Raw genomic sequence first — 24,548 nt, 5'->3', positions numbered from 1 at the left:
TTTCCTGCAGGAAAGAAAAAATGCAGTTTTAAATGGGTATATTTAAATATTTTTATGGGTATTTTTAGGAGGATTTTTTTAAGTGTCAACCTATAGTAAAAATAGACCTAAAAGTGGTATGGCTTATCCAAGGAGCTGTCTGCTTAAATACAATCTGTAATTTCCTTCACCATCTACACCATTGTGAAAGTAGAATAGGAAGTTGAAAGACAGACCTCAGCAACACTTTGCTGCTGTTAGGCAGCTTACTGCACCGAAGAAACTTATTTCAGCCCCCACAGCTCTAGTAAATTTGGTGTTCCACATGCTCAGGCCTTTCTGAGTAAAATAATATTTTCCCTGTTAGATACCCTTTCTGGCAGAGACCATATTACTATAAATATTACTGAGATATTTCTTCAAGATCAAAGTCAATTATAAGATGGTCCCACTGTACCTCTAAATGGAGTTTTAATTTGTGTATATAATATTAGAAATAATGGTTTTCCCATTGGGGTACTCACTTCAATTAGAGAAATGAGGACAGGCAGCCCTACCAGAGGGCCTCCTACCTTGCTTTACGATTACTAAAATTCTGGGCTAGCCTGTTGTGGACAGTGTAATTTTACAAATGCCATTTCTTTACCCACATATAAACCCTAATTAAAAAGTGTGTAATTTACATAGGTAAATCAACAACCTCTCACATGCCTCCTTCCTTATTATGTCTACCAGATATTTTCAGAAAACCTGGTTTCTCAAATTAATATAATAGGTTGCTTACAGTGTAAAAAATACAGTTTGCTGTTTAGAAGTCACAAACAATACCTGTTGTCTTCTATCACCCCAGCACAACAGAGGTGGGATCAGAGTTTAAATCTAGTATCCCAGTTTAAGGGTTAAGATCTAAATATTGTTGTAGAATTTGATGCATGAGCTGATCTCTCAGATGGCTGTCCGCTCATCTATCCTTCTGAACACGAACACGATTTTATTATAAGGACAAGGAAATTATTTGAGAGTGCTGCTTATGACTGAATCCTAAAATCAGCTGAAAACTGCATTAGTGTTATTAGTCACCATGCACGTTCTAATAGCATCGGAGCCCCAGTTGGGCTGTGCTAGTTGATGTAATAAAAATTAACAAAATTACAATCTCTGAATCCCTTGATGTCCAATGCACAGGTTTAACTTGAGCTTTACTTAGCCTGAGTAAATCTAGCGACTTCAAGAGCATGATGGAGGTGCTTCAAATTCAGTACAATTTTGTAGATCAGGGCCAGAGTGCTCATCAGCATCATCAGAACTGAGCTCTAAAGTAGAATCCTATTGGCTTGGTGACTTTTTGAAGAGATCTGAAAAAATTTAACCTGCACTTGTATTCAGGAGCATCTCATTGTTTTAACTGCTTCAGATGACAAATGCATGGGTATGTTTAAAGCAGGCTAAGAATCTTTTAATTTATCTTCTAAATTTTCTTTACATAAACTTGAAAAACAAGCAGATTGTTCCAACAGTTCATTTGGAGAGGGAAAAAATCCTTTTTTTTCCCTGTACAAAAGCTCGGCAAATGGATACAAATGTACAGTCTGGGAAGGCTGATAAAGTGGGTGACACAGCACAATTAATGACACTAGAAAATTTTTTTCTGTCCAGAGACCATAGGCAAAATCCTGGACAGTACTTTCAGGTACTATAAATCTAAGTGAATGGTTCAGATCAGTGTGAAAAGCTCTCTCAATAACGAAACTTAACACAACCTGATGATTTGTTCCCTTGGACTTAGAACTAAATCTAGCACATAGATTAAGGCAACTGCTGGCAAGTGCAACCCAGAGTGTTCTCTTAAAAGACCCACAGCCGTTTTTACATTTAATTACACCTAAAAAAAGCATTTGCTAAAGAAACTCAAAGTTCGCCAAGTCAAGCACTCAAAAGTGAGCAAAGAACAGAATTAAGATTGCTTGTGTGATTTTAGATCAGCCCCTGTATGCATATGTACTCTGTAATAGCCTTTAATTCCCTCATCACGGGCTATTTTTTTTCCACTGGCCCAATGCTGAGCAGAACAATTGCATAGAAATTGCCACTCAACCCTGGCAACTCCAGCATTGTAGCATGTTCAATTGCTTTCTAGGGATGCCATATGTGCAGCCTGGTTGGTAGCAGTAGGAGAGGGTTGGAAAGGGAAGGAATACACTCAGTGCAGACAATTTGGCTACTGCACTCTAAATAGGTCCCTACTGAGCATGTGTGAACTCAGATTTTCTAGTTTTGTGGCAGCCAGCTCTGGGTGGATCAGGGATATGATAAAGCACACACTACTGTTTATTCTTCCTAATAGAAAAGAAGTGTCATGATTCTCCATTACCTCCATGCTTCTGCAATATGAATATAAAATAACAGTAGATCCAACAGCAAAGTTTTGCGTAAGTGAATCACCACATTGGCAGGAGGGTTCCAGACCCCTACTCTCACAAGTCTGTTTCGGGTATGTTCACTTATGATTGCTTAGGCCATGATAATTTTGTTTCATCATTAAATACGAATGTATCAAAGTGCTTGCTCAGGGACATAGTACACTGCCTTGTCCCTTTATCCCCAAAGACTACATTTTTAGTAGTGAATTAAACAGTACCAAGCAGTGGAACTTGATAGTCTAAACCATTTATTTGTTGGAAGGGACTCTACCATGATTTTGGCTCTGGTCAGCCAATACCTTCTGAATCCCTGTGCACAGTTCAGCTAGCAAGGACCAGAGATAATTCTCAATAGATAGTTTGGGTGTGACCATCCATAAAAGTCTAACAGTATAGAAATGCACCCATTCTGGACCAGTTGGATGTCCAGAATGGTCCCACGTACATGTTCACAACCTGGAGTAGCCCATGACCCAGCTTGACTGAAGAAGGTACACTAATGTCAATAAACTATTACTGACCACTTGGATTAATACTGTTTGAAATATCATTATGCTCAGGTTGTGGGGTTTTTTTTCACCAAAAGCCTCAGGAAGCCCTTTTGATGCTTGATTTCATTATAATTTCTGCCATAATTAAATGAGATTCTGCTCCACTGATAGTCCAATTAGTTTCTTTTGAAATACTTAGTGTAAGCATAGCCATCATCTCTGCTAACTGCCTTGTTCTGCTTTGCTTTTTAAAGAGTCTCTTTGCATAATAAAGTGATGCTACAGTTGTACTAGGCAAGCAAGGTGCGATGTTGCTGCTGTGTTATGTGCTACCATATTTGAAAACAGCTAACATATGCTGTTCTCATCATCTTTCTAGGCAAAAGCTTCTGATTGCAATAAGGACAGACTTGGAAGTTAAGGTACGACAAAATCAAATAAAGCGGAAGACAGAAAAAGCTGGTGATGATGGGAGAGTTTGTTAGTTTTTCACTTAAACACAGAAATTCAACAACCTCTAAATATCTATTTATTGAGCATCAGATTCTGATATCTCACAGTGAACTGCATAAGTGGTCCTTTTGGAGCTTTTAAGTTTCAGCTTAAATAGTGGTGTTGAAATCTTGTCACAGAGGGAAAGAGTGGATTGGACTTTTTGTTCTTTATTTTACAGGTCATCTCGTATGTTACCTAGGTAGTATACTTAACAACAACACTTCACTTAACACTATAAAGATGTATATCTACCACATAGCTCAACTTTAACTACAGGTAAAAAACCTTAGAGAATGCATCACTGCACATACACAATAGAAATGTATGACCTGGCTGCAAATCAGACTTTGAAACCATCTTCTAATTTATGTTAGAAAAGGACAGGAGAGAAACACTAAACTATAACTGAAGAATATTTTTCACTGTCAGTGACATCCCTAACTGAGCTTACTCTTATGAGTAGTTACCCACAAAAATGTATGGTATTTAAAAACACTGAAAGAAAGCCCATTACAGGAAACATTTCTTTCTGTCTCCACTTAACTGCAATTAAATTATGTTATTTCACAGTAATTAGTACGAAATAAAAACATGGACTCAAGGAGAACTCCTTACAGTAGATATAAAGATCTGTAAAATTGATTCCTTTTTGGCGTCTGTGTGCAAAGGTCAATGTAAGCTGTGAAATGAAGATTATAGCAGCACATCTGTGCCACTGTCATAAAGGCAAGGCCAGCACTTTCGGCATCAGCATGCTGTTATTTTCTTTTCTGGGGGCTTACAGCAACTATAAAAATTCACGAAAAGCAACTGATAAAAGCTTATAAAAGCTGAGAGCCCATATCTTACCATTTAATAAACACAGATAGAATTTAACTCATCCCTCCGTGTATTAAAGATTCTTAAATTTAAGAAAGGATCAGGCATCTGAGGGGCTAATTGTGATGTTATGTGACTGATGTGTGGCTTCATGGCGCACTGATGCAGACTCCAAGATCAGATGGAGCCCTCTGGATATACAGCCTCAACCTGCTTTTGACCAGCTAAAAGAATCAGTCATATTGGTGGTCTACTTCTAAATGGAAGTCATTCTTCCAGTGATCCCACAATGATGAAAGACGATCAGACTTTGACAAAAGGACCTCTTCATTCAGTGTCAAAATAAAACAATAAGCGGAAATAAAAAAAGTAACATATAAAAACCCAGAACAATAGGGAAATACAAAGTAATCTATATAAATCTAAGAGCATGCAGAGAGTTGATAAAGGAAGCCGAGGACCTGAAGAAAAAAATAGATGGCTTGAAAAAAACAAAGAACAATAGAACATTTTTTAAGTGTATTGGAACCTAGTAAACTGAGCAACAATACAGTTACTCACTTGATGGTGATGGGGAAATTGTTGATAATGTTATAGTAAAGGCTAAAGTGTTCAGTAAGAATTTTTGTTCTGGTTTTTGAAAATAACTACCATAATGCAATTATTTCACAGGAAGTAAGTTTTTTCCAGTCCATTAATAACCAAGAATTATATTAAACTACAACTATTCAAGGACAAATATTTTTAAATCTGCAGGCTCATTTAACTTGTACCCAGTAAATGAGACGAGCTAGCAGAAGAGGAATCTGACTCAGTGATGAATACCGAACCAGCTACCAAGAGATTAGAACAGGGTTAATGCTGTACAAATATTTAAGAAGGGAAAAGAAGAGGATGCAAGTCACTTAGATTGGGTAGCCTGACACCTATTACAGACAAAATAATGGAAAACGTAACACAGAATTCAACTGACGAAGAATAAAGAAAGTGAATGTATGGTAACTCAGGCCAACCATATTGCTTTTCTGAAAAATAGATCCTAAGAAACAAACAGTTACTCATTTTTGACAAGATTACAGTTTAGTAAGACATTTGATTTAATTTGGTATGACTTTTGATTAAAGAAACAAGCACTTTCCAACGGTAAAAAGCAATGAATACATGTGCTTAAAAACTAACTGAAAGACCTTAAAATCATCTTCGCTGGTGAATAACTATCAAATGTTAAAATTTCTTGTGAAATTCAACAACTGATAGTCAGCCTGAAATTATCCAACATTTACATCAATGTTACATAAGTAAACATAAAATTATGGATGACTAAACATGCAGATGACTCAAAGACTATTCAAGTGACAAATACAACGATGAGGATGGAACAGATAAATAGAATAGCTGGACAGCTACTAAACTTGAACGATTCAAACAAAACGTCCTTAAGGATCAAACAAAATGTGTCAAAGGCCAGCCTATACACTTAGGATAATGGATCGCAAGTTGTGTCCGTGAAACGGGACATTGGCTTCTAGAAAGCAGAGGGTGAAAATGACTTAAGGACTAAGCACAAGAAGATGCTGTATAACAAAATCCTAATGTAATTTTGATAGCCACAAAGAGCTAATGAGACCCTTACATGTGTAAGTTGGCGAAAAAGTGAACTGAAGTAGGTATGTGACTTACCTACGTAAAAAAGGTAGAGTAAGTAGCTGGAGTTTACTAGTCTTCAATGTCCTAAGAGGTCACCCTACAGGATCTGGCAGTGTTTATGGCTTTTAACATTGAAAGTTAAGAAAAATATTTAAATGAAAATCATGGTAATCTTCCTACTTCTTCTTGCTTCCAATAAACACTGAATTAGTTCCTAAAAGATGCAGTACTTGAACAGGCTCTTTATCAGTGTAGACTCGGAATAACTGTTAACCCATTTGCAAAGCAGAAATTTTGCCGCTGAGTTTCAGAACATTTGCCATCAAATGGAATACCTACATTTTAATACTTCTCAGTTTGCCCACACTGGGCAACTCTAACAAAATTAGCAGGTTTATATTATCTTCTATTATCCTTTTCCAGTAATATTTTCTGGCGGTGTCTCTCATTCAATAGCGTACACATCATCGTATATTTCTCCTATCCCCACACTTCTAATGTCAGGTTACAGAGCTTATTTAGGTCGAAAGAGTGAATGTTCTTTAATGGAGTTTCTATGGTGAGTTTTTTAACACCCACCTGAATGAACTGATCTTCACAAGAATAGCTTTAAAGTGGGATCCTGTACCTTCATCACCTTTACTTTAAAGCTGCAGTTAAATCACTTGTACTTCCTTTACTCTAAAGCTAACAGTAGCTGCTATCCAAACATACAATGCAAAATCCAAATTAAAAAAAGAGATGCACACAATACTCTAATAATACAAACAGCTCTTCCTGACTTTGCAGATGATGGAAAATAAGATCTGAGTTATAATTCATACCACCATGCACCTAAAGCCGCAACGAAAGACAACAAAACAGAGGGAAATATAAGACCACATACAGCTCATCTTAGTTTTAATTTTGTGTCTTTCTCATCTCTCTGACAATTACTGTCTTGTGTACAGGTAAAACGCTAACAACCAAATGCCTTTTCTTGGTCATGTCAGGCAAAAGGTCTACATAACATTCCTTAATGTAGCTATACTGAGCTGTACTTTGGGGATCTATCTGTGTTTTATACAACACTGTGTGTGCATGCATGTGGAGGGGAGGAAGGGGGAATGTAAAGTGAATGGGGCTGAAACATTTGAGTGAGTCACTAATTCTTCGTGGATCTGACCAGGGAAAGTTTCTTTTGCCAGATTCCCGTAGGCAGCTTTCCTGAGCTCAGTGCTACTCAACCAGCCTCTTGTAAACTTTACACACAGCAGCTGCCCTCCCTTGCTCCTTAACAAGAGTGAAGTGTGATTGAGGCTAACACAAAGCCCTGCGATCTTCCCACCTCTCTGCTACGGAACCAATGATGCAAAAAGACTCCTGCAACTCATCTGCAATCATGCACTTTTGAATGATCAGCTGGAAGCTCATGTTGGTGGCATCCATGGGGCTGAGACTATTTTCATGTCTTAGCTTTCCCGAGATAATTTACAGGGGCAAAATTTGGAGCTCAACAACAAAAAAGATAAGAAGATCATTCAAAACTGTATTGAAGGGTCAATATCTGTCTTGATGTATATTCTGTCTTTAGTCAGGTCAGTCTCCAGAATCAGGAATACATAAAAACATATGCAGACTTTTCCAGGGTTAGTCCCGCTCCTGTTGCAGACACTGGGACCAATGCCATCAACTCTGACTGCATTTGAACGAGTGCTAAAGTAAATGGAGTAGCTCCAGTTTAAGAGGACCAAGTGCAAGAGAAGAATAAGGCCCGTATTTCCCAAATGTCACTGGGTATGAAAGAGAGAGCTAGATGTCATTTAAACTGTACGACTTAGTGAGGGAGTGGCACTAACCATGCTTGTATGCATTTGGTACAATAAGAGACAGCTTTAACAGAAAAAAACCACATATTCAGTTCTACTATAAAAGATAAATATGGTAGTGCCAGGTCATGATGATAGTACCTCTTAACCAGTATCCTGAAATGTTATGTTTCACAAACATCTATAGTATATAAAATATATTACTGATAATACTGTAGCACCTTTCAGACTGGATCTCACAGTTTTATACATTAAGGATAAAAAAAGTAAATGACACTCAAAGTTACTGAGTGAACTGTGTGCAGTAATTTTGTGAAGATGTGAAAGTAACAAAAACGGACCTGGAAGCTCCTCTTTAGGTGACAGACTGACTTCATAATGTAAAGGCTTTGCTAGAACAGATTGTTTAGCTACTATTTCTGCATTTTATCTAAGATAAGATGGAAATAGAAAACACTGAAAGATCCCTGTAAATCAAAAGAACAAATGGCAACAGCAGCAAAACAGAACTTAATCTGAAATCAGAAAAGAAATATTAAAGCAGAAAATGAAAGAAACTTGTTGTCAGGGTAATAAATTGGTTTATATTTTAACTTGAATAAAAAGTTATATCAAGTTATAAATGTAGGATTAATAGATATAGCTCAAGTTTAATAATTAAGCATTAGCAACTTTCCCTATTGATCTCACGTGGCAATGGTAATTGGTATACTATACATCCATAGCTAACTAGTTAGATAGATAAGAGCTTTGGAGAGCTGCTTTAAATTCGGTTTATTACATAGCATCAAAGAATCATGGACAAACTGAGCTAAATTTAGCTTTCAGGGTGATTTTTAGACAATAAAAAGAAAGACACTTTATAAACATGTCATAGTCCTAGCACAGTTTTACTGTCAAACCATTTTGCCTGTAGCAAGCAACACTGTTCTTTAAGTGAAGCTGCATCTGTATGGAGTTCAAACAAACACAGAGCTGAAAAGTAGAAAGAGCTCTGATTCCAATCAAATAAATTACTGTTTTGGCTTCATGATATGTTTTCCAGCCCTAACTTTAATCTAAATCAAATGCCCATCTTTCTTGCTGTTCATGCAATGCAACCGCAGCACATGCTTAAGTATAGGAAAATTGCAAGTGCCCAACTACATCAAACTGTACTTCCATCTAGTCTGGAATCTACATCAGGCAGAGGATAATACCTTCTGTTTCAGAAGAAAGAAACTGTTCTCCATCACTAATTCATTTAGAAACTGTTCCGCAGATCTAGCCAAACAGCTGCTGGGCATGGAGATCTGGACAATCAAACAGGTCTTTTCTGTTTCTAAACTCAGAAATCTTCCTCCCAAGCAGTACAACAATATCAGAGATGCTTTACAGTGCTATGCTAGCAGGTCTGGCATCTACCAGGTACAGAAACTCTGCTGGCAAAGTATTTGGGTAGCAACATACCTCGTGGTATCATCTCTGCCATAAGAATCTTGCTATAAATTAGCCCTCCAAGGCAGAGCTCCACGGCATACAGACCCCATCACATCCCAGCAAAAGCCATGAAAATTTTCCTTGTTTAGCTGTCAATTGAATGGACAATCCTAAAATGGGAAATTTAATTTTAAAGTGGTGTCTCTTCGCAACCTCCTGGAACAGCAAATTTGCAGGTCAGTTACAAGCTGCTTAAAGAGGCCTTTCATTTCAGTGGTTCCTGCGGTACCGTTCCTGACATTTTAATGTTACAGCCCTGATCTGCCATTGCTTTTCTCTTTGGTGTTCTCACCCCGAGAAACAAGCTTCTGCGGAGCTCACGAGATTTGCATAAGCTGTGTGTGTGCAAAACTTTGATGTGCATTGTTGCCACTGCCTTAGTGTGTGCCTCTGAATAGTTGAAAAGGTGGCAACAAGTCAATCAAAAGCTGGCTAATTGAAATGAAAACCAGCTTCTGGTGTCTAATACACCCTGTTATATTTTGTTTGTTATTATCTCTCCAGACCACTGTCTCAGCCCTGTAAAACCTTTAGTTTGATCACAGTGTTGACACATGATACCAGCTGTTTGGCTTCCACGGACTTCTATTTATGCCTCCTCTCCTCTTTGAAAAAGCCCAGCAATATAAATGAACCTCAGACTATTAAATACCATAAAGACATTCATGAAATAATGGAAACTCTGCCTTTTAGCCTTAAAAAACTTATTTAGCAAGTGCTTCAGATGAATTTAAAAAATAGACTGGCTTCAGCAAAGAACTTCTAAAATGACCCAATGCTTCGTTGTTTCCATGCAGCTCTGCCTGCCTCAGATGGTCATCCATCACAGTTGTGTCTGAGCATCTATCACACAAAAAGTATTGCCAATAGCAGAGTCCCTCGTGGATCTCCTGATGTCTCCAGTTCCACACACTTGTACAGGTAGGTAAGGCCTGCAATGTCTTTTTTTTTAATATTTAAATGGATGACTGTGACGTGCTTGATGCTGTGAAGAGCATCCTGAAGCCCTAGACATTACTCTGAAGTATTTCCATTAACCAATCAGTGTATAGAAAGATAGAGTAAATGCCAAGCCACTACCATGGGACTCGATCCAAAGTCCATTCACTTAAATGGGAGTCTTTCCAATGACCTCAGTTTGCTTTGGAGGATGAAAATGGTCATTAAAAAGATAATTTCTATGGTTGTTTTAACTAACAAGAGCAAGTGGAAAGTAGCCAAGTTCCCAACACTCATGAGCTGTTATATAGATTAGACCTTCTTACTCATGATTAAGTTATACCTTACCACTCAAATAGTCCCCATGGCATTGAAAAGATACTGCTTAAATAAGGAAAGGTATCTGTAAGAAAATGCAGTTATCTAAATACAGGGAAAAAAACCAAAAACTGGAGGAAAAACATAAATTTGTTTTGCAAACAGACCAGGTTATTTAAAAGAATGAACAAGTTCCTGTTAAGAACTGCATAGTTTTTATCAGAATGCAAAATGTCTCAGCTTAACTTAGTGAAAGTACAAACATTTTGACTCCCTGATTCATTTTTTTTCTTTTGGGTTAGGTGATACAATTCTCATCTGCAACTTGACAGGATGTAGAAAATAATTACAAATGAAAAGGTTATTCATAATTTTTAAATGAGTTAATTAGTAAACCCCGCCAGTCACTCATTACAGTAATTAATAATTGATTATACTTGAAATTAAACACAATTTTTCATCAAAATCTAATTAAATATCTGCCTTTTTGCTTGTTGATTAGAACACTGGGTCTGGTAGAGACAATCTTTGCTAAATATGTTTATGCTGAACTGAACCATCGAATTTGATTTTTAATAATTGATAGTTCCTTTAGAAATTAGTAATTATGACCCATAATTACAGCAGTTCAACCTGATCAGCATTTCTGGCACCTTGCCAGCTATCCGTGGAGCCTGGCAAATGCCACAGAATTCATCTGGATGGGGAAAAAAGGATGGGAGAGCACTCAATGGATCTACCTTTTAACCACATTAACTATGATTTTAAACAGGACCCTGATCTTTTCAGAAGTCTGAAAAAGGTTTTTGAGTTGGAGAATACCGAGTGGCAAACCAAACTCTTCTCACTCTATCAAACAGCACACACCTCCTCCGTCAGAATTAACAGGCACCCCTATTCTGAGTTATAACAATACTCCTCTGACACACCAAGATAATGTCCAAAGGAACCATGTTCAGGGCATAAGGAGAATAGCAGACAAATGAGAAAGGCGAGTCCAAATGTACGTAGCAAATGATGAAAACTGACTGCATATTTCATCAAACTGCTGCTGATTTAATGTTAGTTAATTAATCATTCCTGCTCCTCTTACAGGAGGCATAAAAGTGACCAGAGTATGATGCAAGGCAGAAGTGGAAAAGTATCAGTCATTAAAGAAGTGTACATAAAAGGAACACAGTAAAAGCAATCCTTTGTGGTAGTGCTAATTATACTCATGTGAAATGAAAGCAAAAATCTTTCGATCCAGGCTAAGATTTGTAATTCTAACCACAACCTTTTATAGATCATTAGTGTACAGGAAGTCACAGCGAAATCAAAAAGACTCATTTGTGCCATGAGAAATGGGCTTTTTTACCTATGATCACATCTGTAAGTGTCTGACAACTAGAGTTTGCACCACTGACAGTTTAAAATAGAAGTCTAGGAATGGACCTTTGTAAGACATTTGTAAGACAAATATCAAATCTAACTGAAGAAAAAGTAACGGTAACACCCCAACTTTACAGGCTGAAAAACAGAATTTTCACTTCTAACAGTTCAATTACTTTTGCAGCAAACACTGAGAATGCTTTTTCGCAATGAACGCTGACAACCCTTATAAACCAAAGAAATTCAGATCATGCACAGCTCAAGAAAAATCCACTGCTTCTCCACCCAAGTAGCAAATTTCCCCAACTCCCCCTACTCAAAAAAGGCCCTGTTGGACCACAATCTAAACTCAGTCCTTCTCCATCCTACAGGTCACTCTGTGAACTTCAGTATTGTTGGTTAAATGGCTAGGATGTGCCACCAAAAGATAGAATGAAATCACACTTTTGTGTGTCAGGATCTTGGTTCTGATTCAGAGAATTCCCATGGACCTGGATGCGACTCTGACTGAGACATGGACCTCACTGCCTGTTTTAATGGGCTGCTTTGAGAAAACCTGGTGGGTTTGTCTCACTCCAGGTACACTTTCCTCTGCAGAAAGTAAACAGTCCATGACGTTGAAGGGAGCACAACGTATGACTCATGTCTTAATAAGCTCTTCTGGCTCTAGATATGTCTTAGGCTCCCTGCCATACCACTGCAACCTCAATTAAGTTAACAGAGGCTTTATTTCCCTGTTAGTTTGTACCACAATCTTGACCCTCTGGTTCCCAAACGTTAGCATTATGGGTGGGTTTGTAGAGAAATGAAAAAAAAAAAACAACCCAGAAATAAGCTTACCTATGAAATACGCCAGCAGGATCACCAGCGTGACTGAGATGACAATGGCACTCAGAGCAGCACATTTCCAGTTACAGTACTTATAGGGTTTCTTCAGGTTAAAGGCAGGCCTAGAGAAGGTACTTCTGGGAAGGGGCCTAGGGGGAGGTGAGTACACAGTGCTGGACGTCAAGGGATATCCCGGCGACGTTGTACAAAAGAGGGGAGAAGTGCCTCCAGGTTTGAACAGGAAGTGCCTGAGGGAAGAAAGACCAACAGCAAGTGACTCCTCACACAAATCGAAGCCAAGGGAGACGTGGGGTGGGAGGATGGCGACTGCTGCCAGGACGAGGAAAGCAGCTCCATACAATGCTGGCTACGGACATGGATGGCATGCACGAAAGAGAAGAATAAAAATCAAAGGCAAGTCACACAGAGTAAAGGAAAACAAAACAAAAAATCACAGGGCCAACAATGCCACAGAGAACTCTTCAAGGGCAGGAGTCCCCTCTGTGGAAGAGCTGGCGTTAGAGTGAGATGAATACCCCAAGCACAGCTACGACAGACTGGTGGCACGGGCAGCACCGGGGGCCTGCTCACGCTCCCACAGAAATGCCCTATGGAGACTGAAGAGGAGCGTGGGTCAGATTAAAGAGGGGATGGTGTTTACCAATTCATTGATCACTGCATGAGAGCGTTTTTTGTATGGCATCAGTGAATGGAGATGGGGAAAGAGAGCTTAAGCCATTCCATAGCACCCCAGTTGTCACAGAGGGGAATATTCACACTGTCCCTGCCCGGCAAATTTAAGTGTTGGACAATGGCATGGCTAAAAGCATCAGAGCCCAGAATTCAAGTCCTGTGTATCACTAGTGGGGAGAGGCACCTGCTTCCAGAAAGCAGTCCAGAGCACCTCAGTTTGATGGCTACCTTTAAAAAGTGTGAATTACTGTCAAGGCAACAGTGTTTCCTGTCCAGTGGAGGCACCGAATTTTGCCCATTACTACAAATGCAGCCTGAGAGCCAGCCTATGAGGACCTTGTGTGAGACTCATGAAAGTCAGTGCAAAAAAACCCACTGCAGTCCATGAGTTCCTGAAATGAAATGTCCCAATGGGAGTTCTCTCCATGGGAATCCTAAATGAAAAACCTAATTTCGGTGGGACTTCATGAAGTACAAGGCATTCAAATTTTGGGAATGAAACTTGGGAAACAGATCTGACTTGTCTATCACCATGCTGATGTAAAACAAAAATGCAGCTTGTGAGGACTGAGAAACAGCCCCAGTGCAGTTTGCACCTTCTGCCACAGTTTATGGGGCCAGATTTGCAGCCAGCAGAAATGCAATCAGCATGGATCCATGGGAGTCAGTCAAGCCAGTGGATTATATCAGATGAAGACTTGACTCTGTTTTCCCCTTGAAGTCACTTGCGCAGTCACAGGGGGAAATGTCACATGCAGAGTCATCACCATGCAGAAAAGGCACTGATTCGTGCAGTATAAAGTAACACATAATTCTCCAAAATAGGTGTTCGTAGTATTACAGCCATGGTTTTATTGGTACTCTAAGCATGACTACTGAGCATTACAGAAAGATTCATTATTTCTACTAATGCTCTACATCAAAACATTCATTTTTACAAAGAGTCAGATACTATGCTGTGTTTTGGAAAGTATTTATTTAGACACAGATGTATCTCTTCTGAGCAAAGAGGTACCTGCAGTGTTCAAGTACACCAATTAGATCTTCAGTTAATGGTGGCTACCAAGGTAGAAACTGCCAACACAAGGTCAACAGTTTTGGCACTAAGTGCCAAGTTAAAAGCTGCTTATAACTTAAAAGTTAAATGATCAAAAGTTAGGTAAAGATGCCAGAATGGGTGGTTAAGTCAAAATCAAAGGCTTGGCTTACATGCAGCACTAGCAGACACTTGTAAGATAAGGTATGTGGAAAATATCAGTTTAACAATGAAGTATCAGGCTGCCAGCACAATAGTGGTTTAAGACTTTTATGGAAATTAAATTAATCTTAGTTTATATGGGATTCAAAATTGCTGTAGGTACTTCTTACTAATGAAATGACTTTCAAAACAACAAGGGAAAAAAAGCAAATGGCATGCTGTGGCTCACTAGCATATTAATGAGTCTGCCATTAATATGTACAGGACACAGTGCTCCAAGCCCCAGAACCTCATTTTTTTAAAGCCACCTTGGAAGAGGCCAGCAATGGTGTTGCCCTTGAACATCACTGATATGACCAAATGCTTTCATGCAAGGATCATAATGACTGTACAGTAAACAGGAAGACCACGTAAGTGTCACATACCCATCATTGTAAGCACCGTCATGTCGGGAGGAGGTGAGAATGTCCATCTCAATGAGGTTGTCCTGCAATGTCTCTAGGAATGTCTGCTTTGCTATGTTTCTACATACATATGGAAACATGAATGAAGCCAGTGAGTCATGCATATATGAAGTGTGATCTTATAAACCACAATGGTTATAGTGCAGTTGTGCATGGAATTAGAATGATGGACCATATATTTATATGTATAAGATGCTACACATATATATATATAGCTTTTAAGAATGTTCACTTCTCTATATATACACTATATATATGCATATACACACATATAAGCACACACGCCCATGTGCATGTATAAAAAAAAGTTGAAGTCTTTGTTAATTTCACATTATTTATTGCCAGTGACACATGAAACCTTCTGAACTGCTGGATTCAAAAGGCTAGATTGCAATCCAGCACAGCTGTAATATTGTTATACTCCTGCATCTGTGTTATTGATACTCTGAAAAGGCACAGCACAGTATCTATATCCCGCTGTGGCCAATACCTTGGTAGCACAGTTCCATCTAACGCCTTCATGGATTTCCAGCAAAAATCTGTCACTCCTTTGCTTATGTTTCAGTTTTGCATTTGAGAACTTTTTAATTACCAATTTGATTAATTTGTTTTCCTTTGTGGAACAATAACTTACCATTTAGAAGTTTCAAAATGCAAGTTTTGCTCAATATGAGCATTCCAAATAAAAGTCTCTCAGTGATAAACAGATAGAAGCTGGAAAAAGGTTACGCTGTAACCCAAATTCCAATACCACAGTATTGACTGTAATCTAGATAATACAGGCAATAGGCGAGATACTTAGGGCCTGCACAAGAAAAAGCCTGCTTTTGACTTTGCACACAATAGTGGTATTTTGCAATATCTGGCCTCCCCGGCATGTACTTTGATGAGTCACATTTTGACTTATATATGCAAAACTGTTTTGTACTTTTTGAGGAGAATAGCAGGAACATAAAGAATTAAGTCAGAGGCACGGCTGGAAACAGACCGTGTCTTTCTCACCTTCAGGCTTCTTCTCAAGGCCTGGCAAAAGAACATTCTTCCCATCATTTTTAAAACAAAAAACCAGTCCTGATTTTGCCCATGTCTGTTTTCAGCATCAAAACTGAATCTAAGCCTGAATGTGAATAAATTCCCTGGCCAAACCTAGCAAAAGGAACATAGCATTGTGACACTTTATCACTTATGCAGGATTAAGTGCTTACAGGATGTAAGTGACATGGTGTGAACTCAAACGAGAACTCCTCTGTCAAAGAAACTGGATTCAGGTAACACGCTATACCAAGAGAAACCAGTCCTGTCACATTATACAAACCTTGATACTGTCCCTTCTAAAATGTCCTCAACCTTAATTTTCATTTCTACTTCCTCCTCTTCCTGCTGCTAATGCCAGCACTTGTTTAGTTCAACTCACTACTTTTGGAGGCCTCTGGGCTCCTTTGACAGAACAGATCTACTCCTGGATCTGAATGAAAGTAAAGTGACTCCTATTCACAGCTTTGGAGTAAAGTGGATTGACATGCATGAGCTGTGTGCCATAGCACTTGAGACATCAGTCCATCCCCAAGTGTTTGCAGCTTCCTCACATTCCCTGGGAATGCAGGAAAGGTTGGATGTTGAATTCAATGCAAAAAGAAGCAACATATGTGCATGCATTGAGCATTTAATGGGTAAGAGGCAAGGCATCTAGCAAAACGCCAATCAATAGAAGTTCATCAGTAGATAAAATCCATGTCAAATTGGTTCCATGAATTTCAGTTGTGAATTGTCAATAAAACAGAAGAGGGGAGGGTTATATAATCTTATAGAGCATGTATTTGTAACAGAGCGGTCACTGGGTCACCGAGGTGACTAATGCATGACTGTCCTCCTCACTGAAGGCTGGACAGAGCCTGCTCCTTTGGAGATTACCTGTGAACAGCTGTCTAGTTACAAACCACTCTCCCTTCTCATCATGAGTTGTGATGGCAGAATCTGACCTTACGTGATTACCACATGAAATTTCCTGGGAATGGAAGTCTCCTGAAAGCTGTTGGTTTGTCAACTAAATGTCCATCTAGTCAGCATTTATTTGCTTTTGCAAGGTCAAATGTAAAGGAACAGGCCACAGAAGAAGGAATAGTGAGGAATAAATATGGGGGGAACTGACTTACCTGTCAGGAGTGACTGCTGAGCAAAGATCTCCTCATCACAACCTTGATAATATATTGCTTTTAAAGCAACAAAAAAGGGAGCAGACAGGAAAAGAAAGAGGAAGAAGGAGAAACAGAGAAAAGGGAGTAAAGGGAAACTAATGAAAAGAAGGGAGAGAAGAGGAGGGGCTCTTCCTCTTGCAACATATAAAGTTCTCAGATACAGGATATGCTTATTGTGTCAGTTGTATACTTGTGCTACACATCTCTTCTTGCCTTTGCATTACAGTATGGAAATTTCCAGGCAGTGACAAACCATCCTAAATTCCCCGTTCTGAATACTGCCTGGAGTCCACGGCAGTCAAAATCAAGCCTCTTCAAACTCTGGGGTGCTTAAAATCTATAACTGTAGGCACATTTCACAGCCTGTGACAAACCCTGTTTAAAAGACATAGCTTTTCTTCATGTTTTCCCTCTCTGTTGACTAAAATGGGATTTAAAAAAAATGGATATTCAACAGAAATACAATTCCATTTTTGACATGAGATTACTATAATCTCCTATTGCTATACTTCAAAGGCCTTAATTCTTGGATTAATGTCTCTTGGCCAGGATTTATTTTTTTACATATTGGACATTTTATTCTGTTGGTGGAGGTCTTTTTTTGGTTCTAAAAATCTTTGCAGTGTGGAAGGTCGACTTCATGGAAGAGGTGGAATTGGGCATCCAAGTTTGCTAAACAGCTCTGAACCCTGGTCTTTTATGTCTAGAGAATTCCCACCGAAGGAAATGGAAGACCTCTGCATGTCGGAAGAGCAGACTATTAGAGCAGAGATTTGTCACAGATTTACTGATCATCTATGCAGCACAGCCTCTTTGCATAATGACACCATTATAACACATTTTATTTTCTTAATGTTGTTTAGTGAAGGAACAAAAGCCTGTCAGTCATGCTCTGTAAATGTGCTCATTTGCTGTTTGGCATAAAATTACACATTCTTTTCCAACATGTTCATTGTCTGAATGAACAATGGGCAAAATTAAGCCATTCTAACCAGTGTGTCAAAAGCCACAACATCAGTCTCAAAACGACCTGTTTTCTACCTAATTAATAAAATGGTTAAATTGAGGATCAGTTACAAATGTGACTGATTTGTGATGCAAGTGAAATCATCAAATGATGCAGAAGGATCTCTTCATGCAGGTAGACCTCCGACATCCAGGCTGGGGAACAGCAATAATATGGCCAACCCAACTTGCGGAAAGAACGGTCTGCTTCGGATCTTGAAAAATTTTCATCCACAATGATTTCGTGGAGAAGAAATGAGGACAGTCTTTAAGGATGTACTAATTTACAATTTAACAGGAGCAGTCCAGGACTAGCCAGATAATTGTCCTGTCTATCAACTCCTGCATTTATTAAGATGTGGTAGGGTTGTCTCTCCATCTCCCTCTCTGATTGCCAACAGGATTGGACAAATGGGGGCAGGATGTTTTCAGCAAAGACCTTTTATCTCTGACATTCCTCCATTGATCCAGCAGCAACGACGTTCCTTCTCAACTGTAAGGTGGTGGGTTCTGAGACACTCCAGTCAGATGAGAGGATGTCTTGGCACTATTAAAACAATATATTATCTCTTCTCCAAAGAATTCACAACCTGATTTAGAAAAAGGCACAGGGCTTCCTCCAGAATTATAGAGGATTATTCACAAAAGGGCTGCAGGAGTGGGACCTAAGTATTTTTTTTTTCCCCCAAAAGAAATTACACATAAAAGTCACTGCTTGGGTATATATGCTCAAGAATTAGTAACACAATATAATTACTGAAACTGTTGCCAAATCACACTTGCAGTACTTGCTTATCATTTTGTCTTAATCTTTTGGATCCAGCTTCTTAGTTAGGTCTTTTTAATCAAGCAGTCGCAGAGAAATTAATTATCCTTAAATGCCATAAAATGTTAGATTGAGGTTTGTTTTGGAAGTTTCAGAGGGCCAGCAGACATAGCTCATTCTCAAAAAGATCGACAGATGCGTTCATTTTTAAAAACCATTTTCTCAGCAGAAGCTGGCAAAACTGGGTACATTTTGTCCCAGGATACAGACACAGCTACCATGGATCTCGATGAGATTCCCACAGGCAGTGACGTAACAAATATGGCCCCTGGCTCAGTTTTCAGTTGGTATATGCTTTTTTCTGTCTAAAATCTTTCTTGTTGGTTTGAGAAGGTAAGACAAATGAGGGAAAAAAGGCAGCTAAGTAAGTGCACCATGTTAGGCCTGGAAGATTTCTCTCCAGACTGAAAAAGATACCATGTATGGGGGATAATGAATCCAGCATCTCCAGTAGTTTCTCAGTAGCAAAGGAAATGGTGAAGCAAAACCTCTGGAGAATGCAAAAACTGAGTTTCAAGTGGGACAGCAAGAAGTAGACGCACTCACCATCAGATGGGAGGACTGAGGCTGAGGGAGTATGACAACTCCCTTTTCCAGAACCTACACAGAACCTAAACAAAGCTATGAACTAGAACAACTCAGTGTACCCTTGCCACACCCTTTGTGTGCTGCATAGGTGGAAAAGAATTTAAGAGCTAAATGAAAACATCATTAATTGACTGATGCCCTGCTATCCAGTGTTTCATGCTTGCTGGAGCAATGTTGTAGGATAGTAAAATGCAGCAGCCAACCTCTCCTCATTAGGTAAAACATGATCAACCTTTCCTGAATGAGGTACTACAAAAGTATCTGCTTGACGAGGCACAGCTAGAAGGCTAAATCTTTTCAATATATTGACTGATTTCAGTTTCTTAAATAGGATATTGATTTATCCTACCACATAGGAAGAAAAGACATTAAAGGAAAATAAAAGAAAGAAAACCAAGAACATTTTAATCTATGATCCTAATTCCAATTTTAAACGAGGAAAATAACCTTATGAGCAGCTGTTAAATACAATATTTTTAGTTTATGAAAGAAGAGCAATTTCCTCTTCTCCTAGTCCAAATAAAAAGACAGAAGAAATAATAAATATAACTCAAAATACAGCTAGCTATACAGATGTGTGTATTTTCCATAACATCCCTAGCACACACAGTCAGAACATTGTAAAGTACTAAAGAAAATGACCTACCTAGTCTCCAGTGGGATGTTACTGTTAAGTAACCAGTTGTCCTGAGCATGGGCTGGCTCTTGAGTGCTGGCTGGTTGTTCTCCAGAAAGAGAGTGGTCCGTAGGAGCTGGGCTGGGGTTGCTGCGTGGTGTGAAGTTCCCTCTGTTTAGGGAATTGATGGAGGCTGCGTGATGTTGATTTGGGGTGTGAGCATGTGATATTGGAGGTGGTGGAGTTCTAAGTCTTGAATGATTTTGAAGATTTGGAGGATGATCTGAAACATAAGTAAAATATTTTTAAGGTTCATGACTTGAGTTGTTCCATACTGCACTCATTTATGTGCAGGCACTTCTAAAAAGTATGAAGGCTAGGATGCCACATATCCTAAATCAAACTCAAAAGGGTAACATAGCCTTGTTCCATATGCTCTAATGACACATGTATTGATCCCCCAGCTGGCTAGAAAAATAGTTCGGTTTCATGCACAAAAGTTATAAAAGCTTAAAGCACTGCAACAAGGCTGTCCTGACAGCCAAGTTAAATCCAACGAACAACTGCAGGTTGCAAACTGCAATCTATCTGTGACACTGATTTGTGATAAAGCATGAAAAATACAACCAGCCTGAATAGATAACACTTTAGAGCAATTTTATGATGGATATACAGCTCCCTGTGAAGTTTGTTCTGTCTGTTTTGCCAGAGAACTTTCAATAGTTAAGTCAACAAGAAGACTGAGAATACATTTAATCATAGACTGAGTTTAGGGAAAGCCATAAAACTGTGTCAGGGTTATACAATTTAACAAAATCCAATAGTTTGTGTTGTTAGAGATGTACTCAAACTGAGTAAAAAATGCATGTGGCATAAAAACTGAGGTGTCAGGAAAATGAAACAACATATGGTGAAGAAAGATGTAAAGATCAGTGATATGGCTACTTTGAGTAAAACTCAAAGTGTTTGTTAGCCAAGAGTCTGAGGGAGGTAGATTGAGGAAGGCAAACATTTAGGAAAGACCAACCTAGTGTTGACTATATTGGTATTTTTAGGTTTTTAATTAACTATCAAGGATTTTTTTCATGTGTTTTCTGGAAATGAAGAAAAACCAGAATATTTGATGGAACTGGAGGGAGACTGACAGTTCAGCATACTGGATATGGGATACAGAAAACTTAATCCTCTCTGATTTTAGTAAGTTTATGCTTGTAAGTCATTAATATACACCACTTATCTGATGCCTTATCTGAAAAAAAAAAAGTATATTGTATCAATCTAATACTTACCAGACAGACTTCTATATAATGAAAAACTAACACTCATTTACTCTCTAATTAGAGAGCTCAGAACTGAATGAACTGTACAGAATCCTAAATTACAATGAATGGTATCAAAATTACCATGACATTTAATGACACTTTTGAAATCTGGATTAGGACTTGGATTCAGGAGAGGAACAGGGAAAGGATTTACAATATCTCTGTAACCTCTTGGATATTTAGACACATAAGAGAAAATATAAAGATGTGTGAGATACATCCCATCCCTTCCCTCCTCACCCTGTATTGATCACACTACCTTACCATTAACTATGGCTGATTATACCAAAACCTTAGGGTGGTTCAGGTGATCTAGCAAAAAAATAGAAGGTGTTAATTACAAAGGTGCCATTATTCTGTTTGAACGTGTATCTGCCTCTGGCTTTGTTAGGTTAGACATGGAACCAGGGGTATATATGCCATGGGAAGAACTGAGTGCTTTTAGGGTCCCAATCCATTTTACCTTACACTTTGAGAAAGGTCAGAGGAACAACTGAAGAAGTGCTGTTCTCTCTATTGTATATCAGTACAATAGAGAACAACAAGCTTAAAAAAAGAGGTCCATACTGGTCATCAATATTTGGACAGATAGATTCTTCCAAGGAATCTAATGGAATACTCAGAAGTCTTACTTAGCAAAGCTCATCCAAAATGAATAATGCCATACTGGACGCTGACCTAACACTAGCTAGCCCTGACAAATTCTGCACGTCAGCCAGCAAACTAAAGGGAAGGACAGAGCAATGACCATGGACTATAGGGACAAGGAATATCAGAACCAAACCAGGGCTGACCTCAGCTCTGCAGCACCATGTGAATCAAGGCATCGATTGGACTGGATATTACTGGGGACTGTCGTTTAACTGAAGCCCTGACCATGGAGGTAATAAAAACAACAGTGGAAGAATCCTACTGCTGGCTTAATTAAATTAGTGACTCATTTTTCACTCAACAGACAGCAGCCCTGATTCCTTGGCTAAGCTCCTTTTGCTGAGAGGCAGAAGGAAGATGGGAAGATAGGCACAGAATGCACCAACAACTGCAGTCTTGGGAACATGTCTGCTTGTAGACAAAGGAAGATAGGAACAGTTTATTAAATCCAGGCTAAGGGAGATGAACGTAAATAGAGGATTTCCAGTTTCCAGGGCTGTCAATCTATCACTGTTCACAAGAGCTTAATTCATTCCAGAGAAAACGACTTGTCTAATCAGGAGCAACATACCAAAGGTTTCCAAGACCAGTTATTTGAGTTTTCATTACAACTGATGCCTGAGATGATTACTCTGCACAAACAGGAAAGAGGGGCAAATGGGTGAATCCTGGAATATGCAGTAGGTGTTCTGAGAAGTTCTCCTGCTATTGGTTGACTTTGCCTACTGGAGACACCATTTTCAGACTGTGAGTCAGAGCCTGCTTCCAAAGATCTGTTATGTAAATTCCAATTTACACCCTATTATTGCAGACACATTGCAGATGCTATTATGGATAATGCTTCTGAATCAAGTAAAAATGTGTCATTTTCATTCTCTATTTGCATACCCTCTGTGATTTCTTTGCTAAGTAAAGACAGCACATCTATCTTACTCTGGTCTATGTGATTTTTCACAGGATTTTATAGCTTATATTTCTTTTTCTGACATTTAGGTAGCTTTTCCTCCCAGAATATTTTTAATTTTATTCATATACAAATTCTGAGCACTTATGTCATGTCTGAGCATTACTGAATTTAATATACCTTGACTAGGATTAGCAACTATTTCCCTTGCCCTACAATCCTTTTTTTTTTCTTCTTTTCAAGTTAAGGAACATTAGAAAAAAGGTGTAGATGAAAGCACAAGCTATGAAATCTTCCTACTGAAAATTACTGCAGCTGTGCAGGATTTTCTTGATGCGACAAAACTATTGAGGTTCTTGCCCTCTGCAGTCACCAAAGATCCTATGGGATTTGCAAAGGATAAGGGAATCCCACAAAGCGAATTCTTTCTTGATTTCCTAAAATTGCAATTGTCCCCTTATTTGAACATGCTCTTTTTAACTTGTTCTCCAACGTTTGAGTGATATAAAGTGTGTGGTTATATTTCCCCACAGGAAGGAGAACCATAATGCTGGCTGCAGTGGCTCTCTTACATCATATATGTGCATGAATCTTATACAGTGGGAAGATGCTCTGATTATCCTGATATATATTATATATAAATGCTGTATATTTATAGCTGCTTAGGCAGCACTGAATTTTTGAAGATCCTACCACATAGGTGGGATACAGGGGATGTCAGATGCAGCTTTCTACATCTAATAGCAAGCTTCTATTGGCACAACAGCATCACAGGAATTCAGAAGACTTTAGAAAGGAGCAGGACATCATGGCCTCTGCACGAATCTTAGCAGGTTTCCCAAGACCTTTCTTAAGCAACTATAAGATGGCTAACTGTGACTATTTGGAAGTTATCTTGGCTTACTCAAAAAGAGATAATTTTCAACATTTTCCTCTTCGGTTTCCTAAAAGACATGGAGTTTATCATTCCTTCTCTACTTGTTGGCATGAAAAACCTGACATATGCTATTCAGAAGGACCAGCTAAGCTAACAAAGTACTGAGGAATAAAACAAACACCTTGTGAAACAACACCCCCTGTCCAAAATTTCTAATAGTCTCCAGAGCCAAGCAACACAGCCTATGGGATGATTTTTGCCTTGAAGGGACAGCAAAAGAGATCTGTCAATAGGAAAGGAGTCCTCACAGTCTTAGACACCAGGTGCCAGTGAAACAGGGTCCCAGAGATAAAGTTCAACATTTCTAGGAGATAGGCTGTCACTGTGGAAGTCGAAATAGCTCAGAACTTAATGCACACCCCTGTAAGCCTCATTTTCTCCAATGGGTCTCCAAAGTATGTCAAAGATGAAATTTGTCAGTATTCAAATGTAATGAAACATTGGAAATCTGATTGCAAAAAACACTGATAGAATCATAGAATCACAGAATCGTTTAGGTTGGAAAAGACCTTTAAGATCATCAAGTCAAACCGTTAACCTAGCACTGCCAAGTCC

The 24,548-nt window shown here is 38.8% G+C and overlaps 1 protein-coding gene across 1 annotated transcript in view; it reads right to left on the bottom strand.

Moving 5' to 3' along the window:
* TENM4 (teneurin transmembrane protein 4) overlaps window positions 1–24,548 on the bottom strand; it is a 514,257-nt gene that overhangs the window by 191,243 nt on the left and 298,466 nt on the right. Inside the window, exons 5-7 of the mRNA XM_072850823.1 lie at window positions 20,210–20,462; window positions 14,911–15,009; window positions 12,607–12,842 (exon numbers count right to left, since the gene is read on the bottom strand). Of these exons, the coding sequence (XP_072706924.1) occupies window positions 12,607–12,842; window positions 14,911–15,009; window positions 20,210–20,462 (588 nt within the window). The remainder of the gene's footprint in view (window positions 1–12,606; window positions 12,843–14,910; window positions 15,010–20,209; window positions 20,463–24,548) is intronic.

This window comes from Ciconia boyciana, chromosome 1 (genome assembly GCF_034638445.1).
Source record: "Ciconia boyciana chromosome 1, ASM3463844v1, whole genome shotgun sequence".
Classification (NCBI taxonomy): Eukaryota; Metazoa; Chordata; class Aves; order Ciconiiformes; family Ciconiidae; genus Ciconia; species Ciconia boyciana.
The sequence above is the reverse complement of the archived record's forward strand: the minus strand, read 5'-3'. Positions and strand labels throughout refer to the sequence as shown.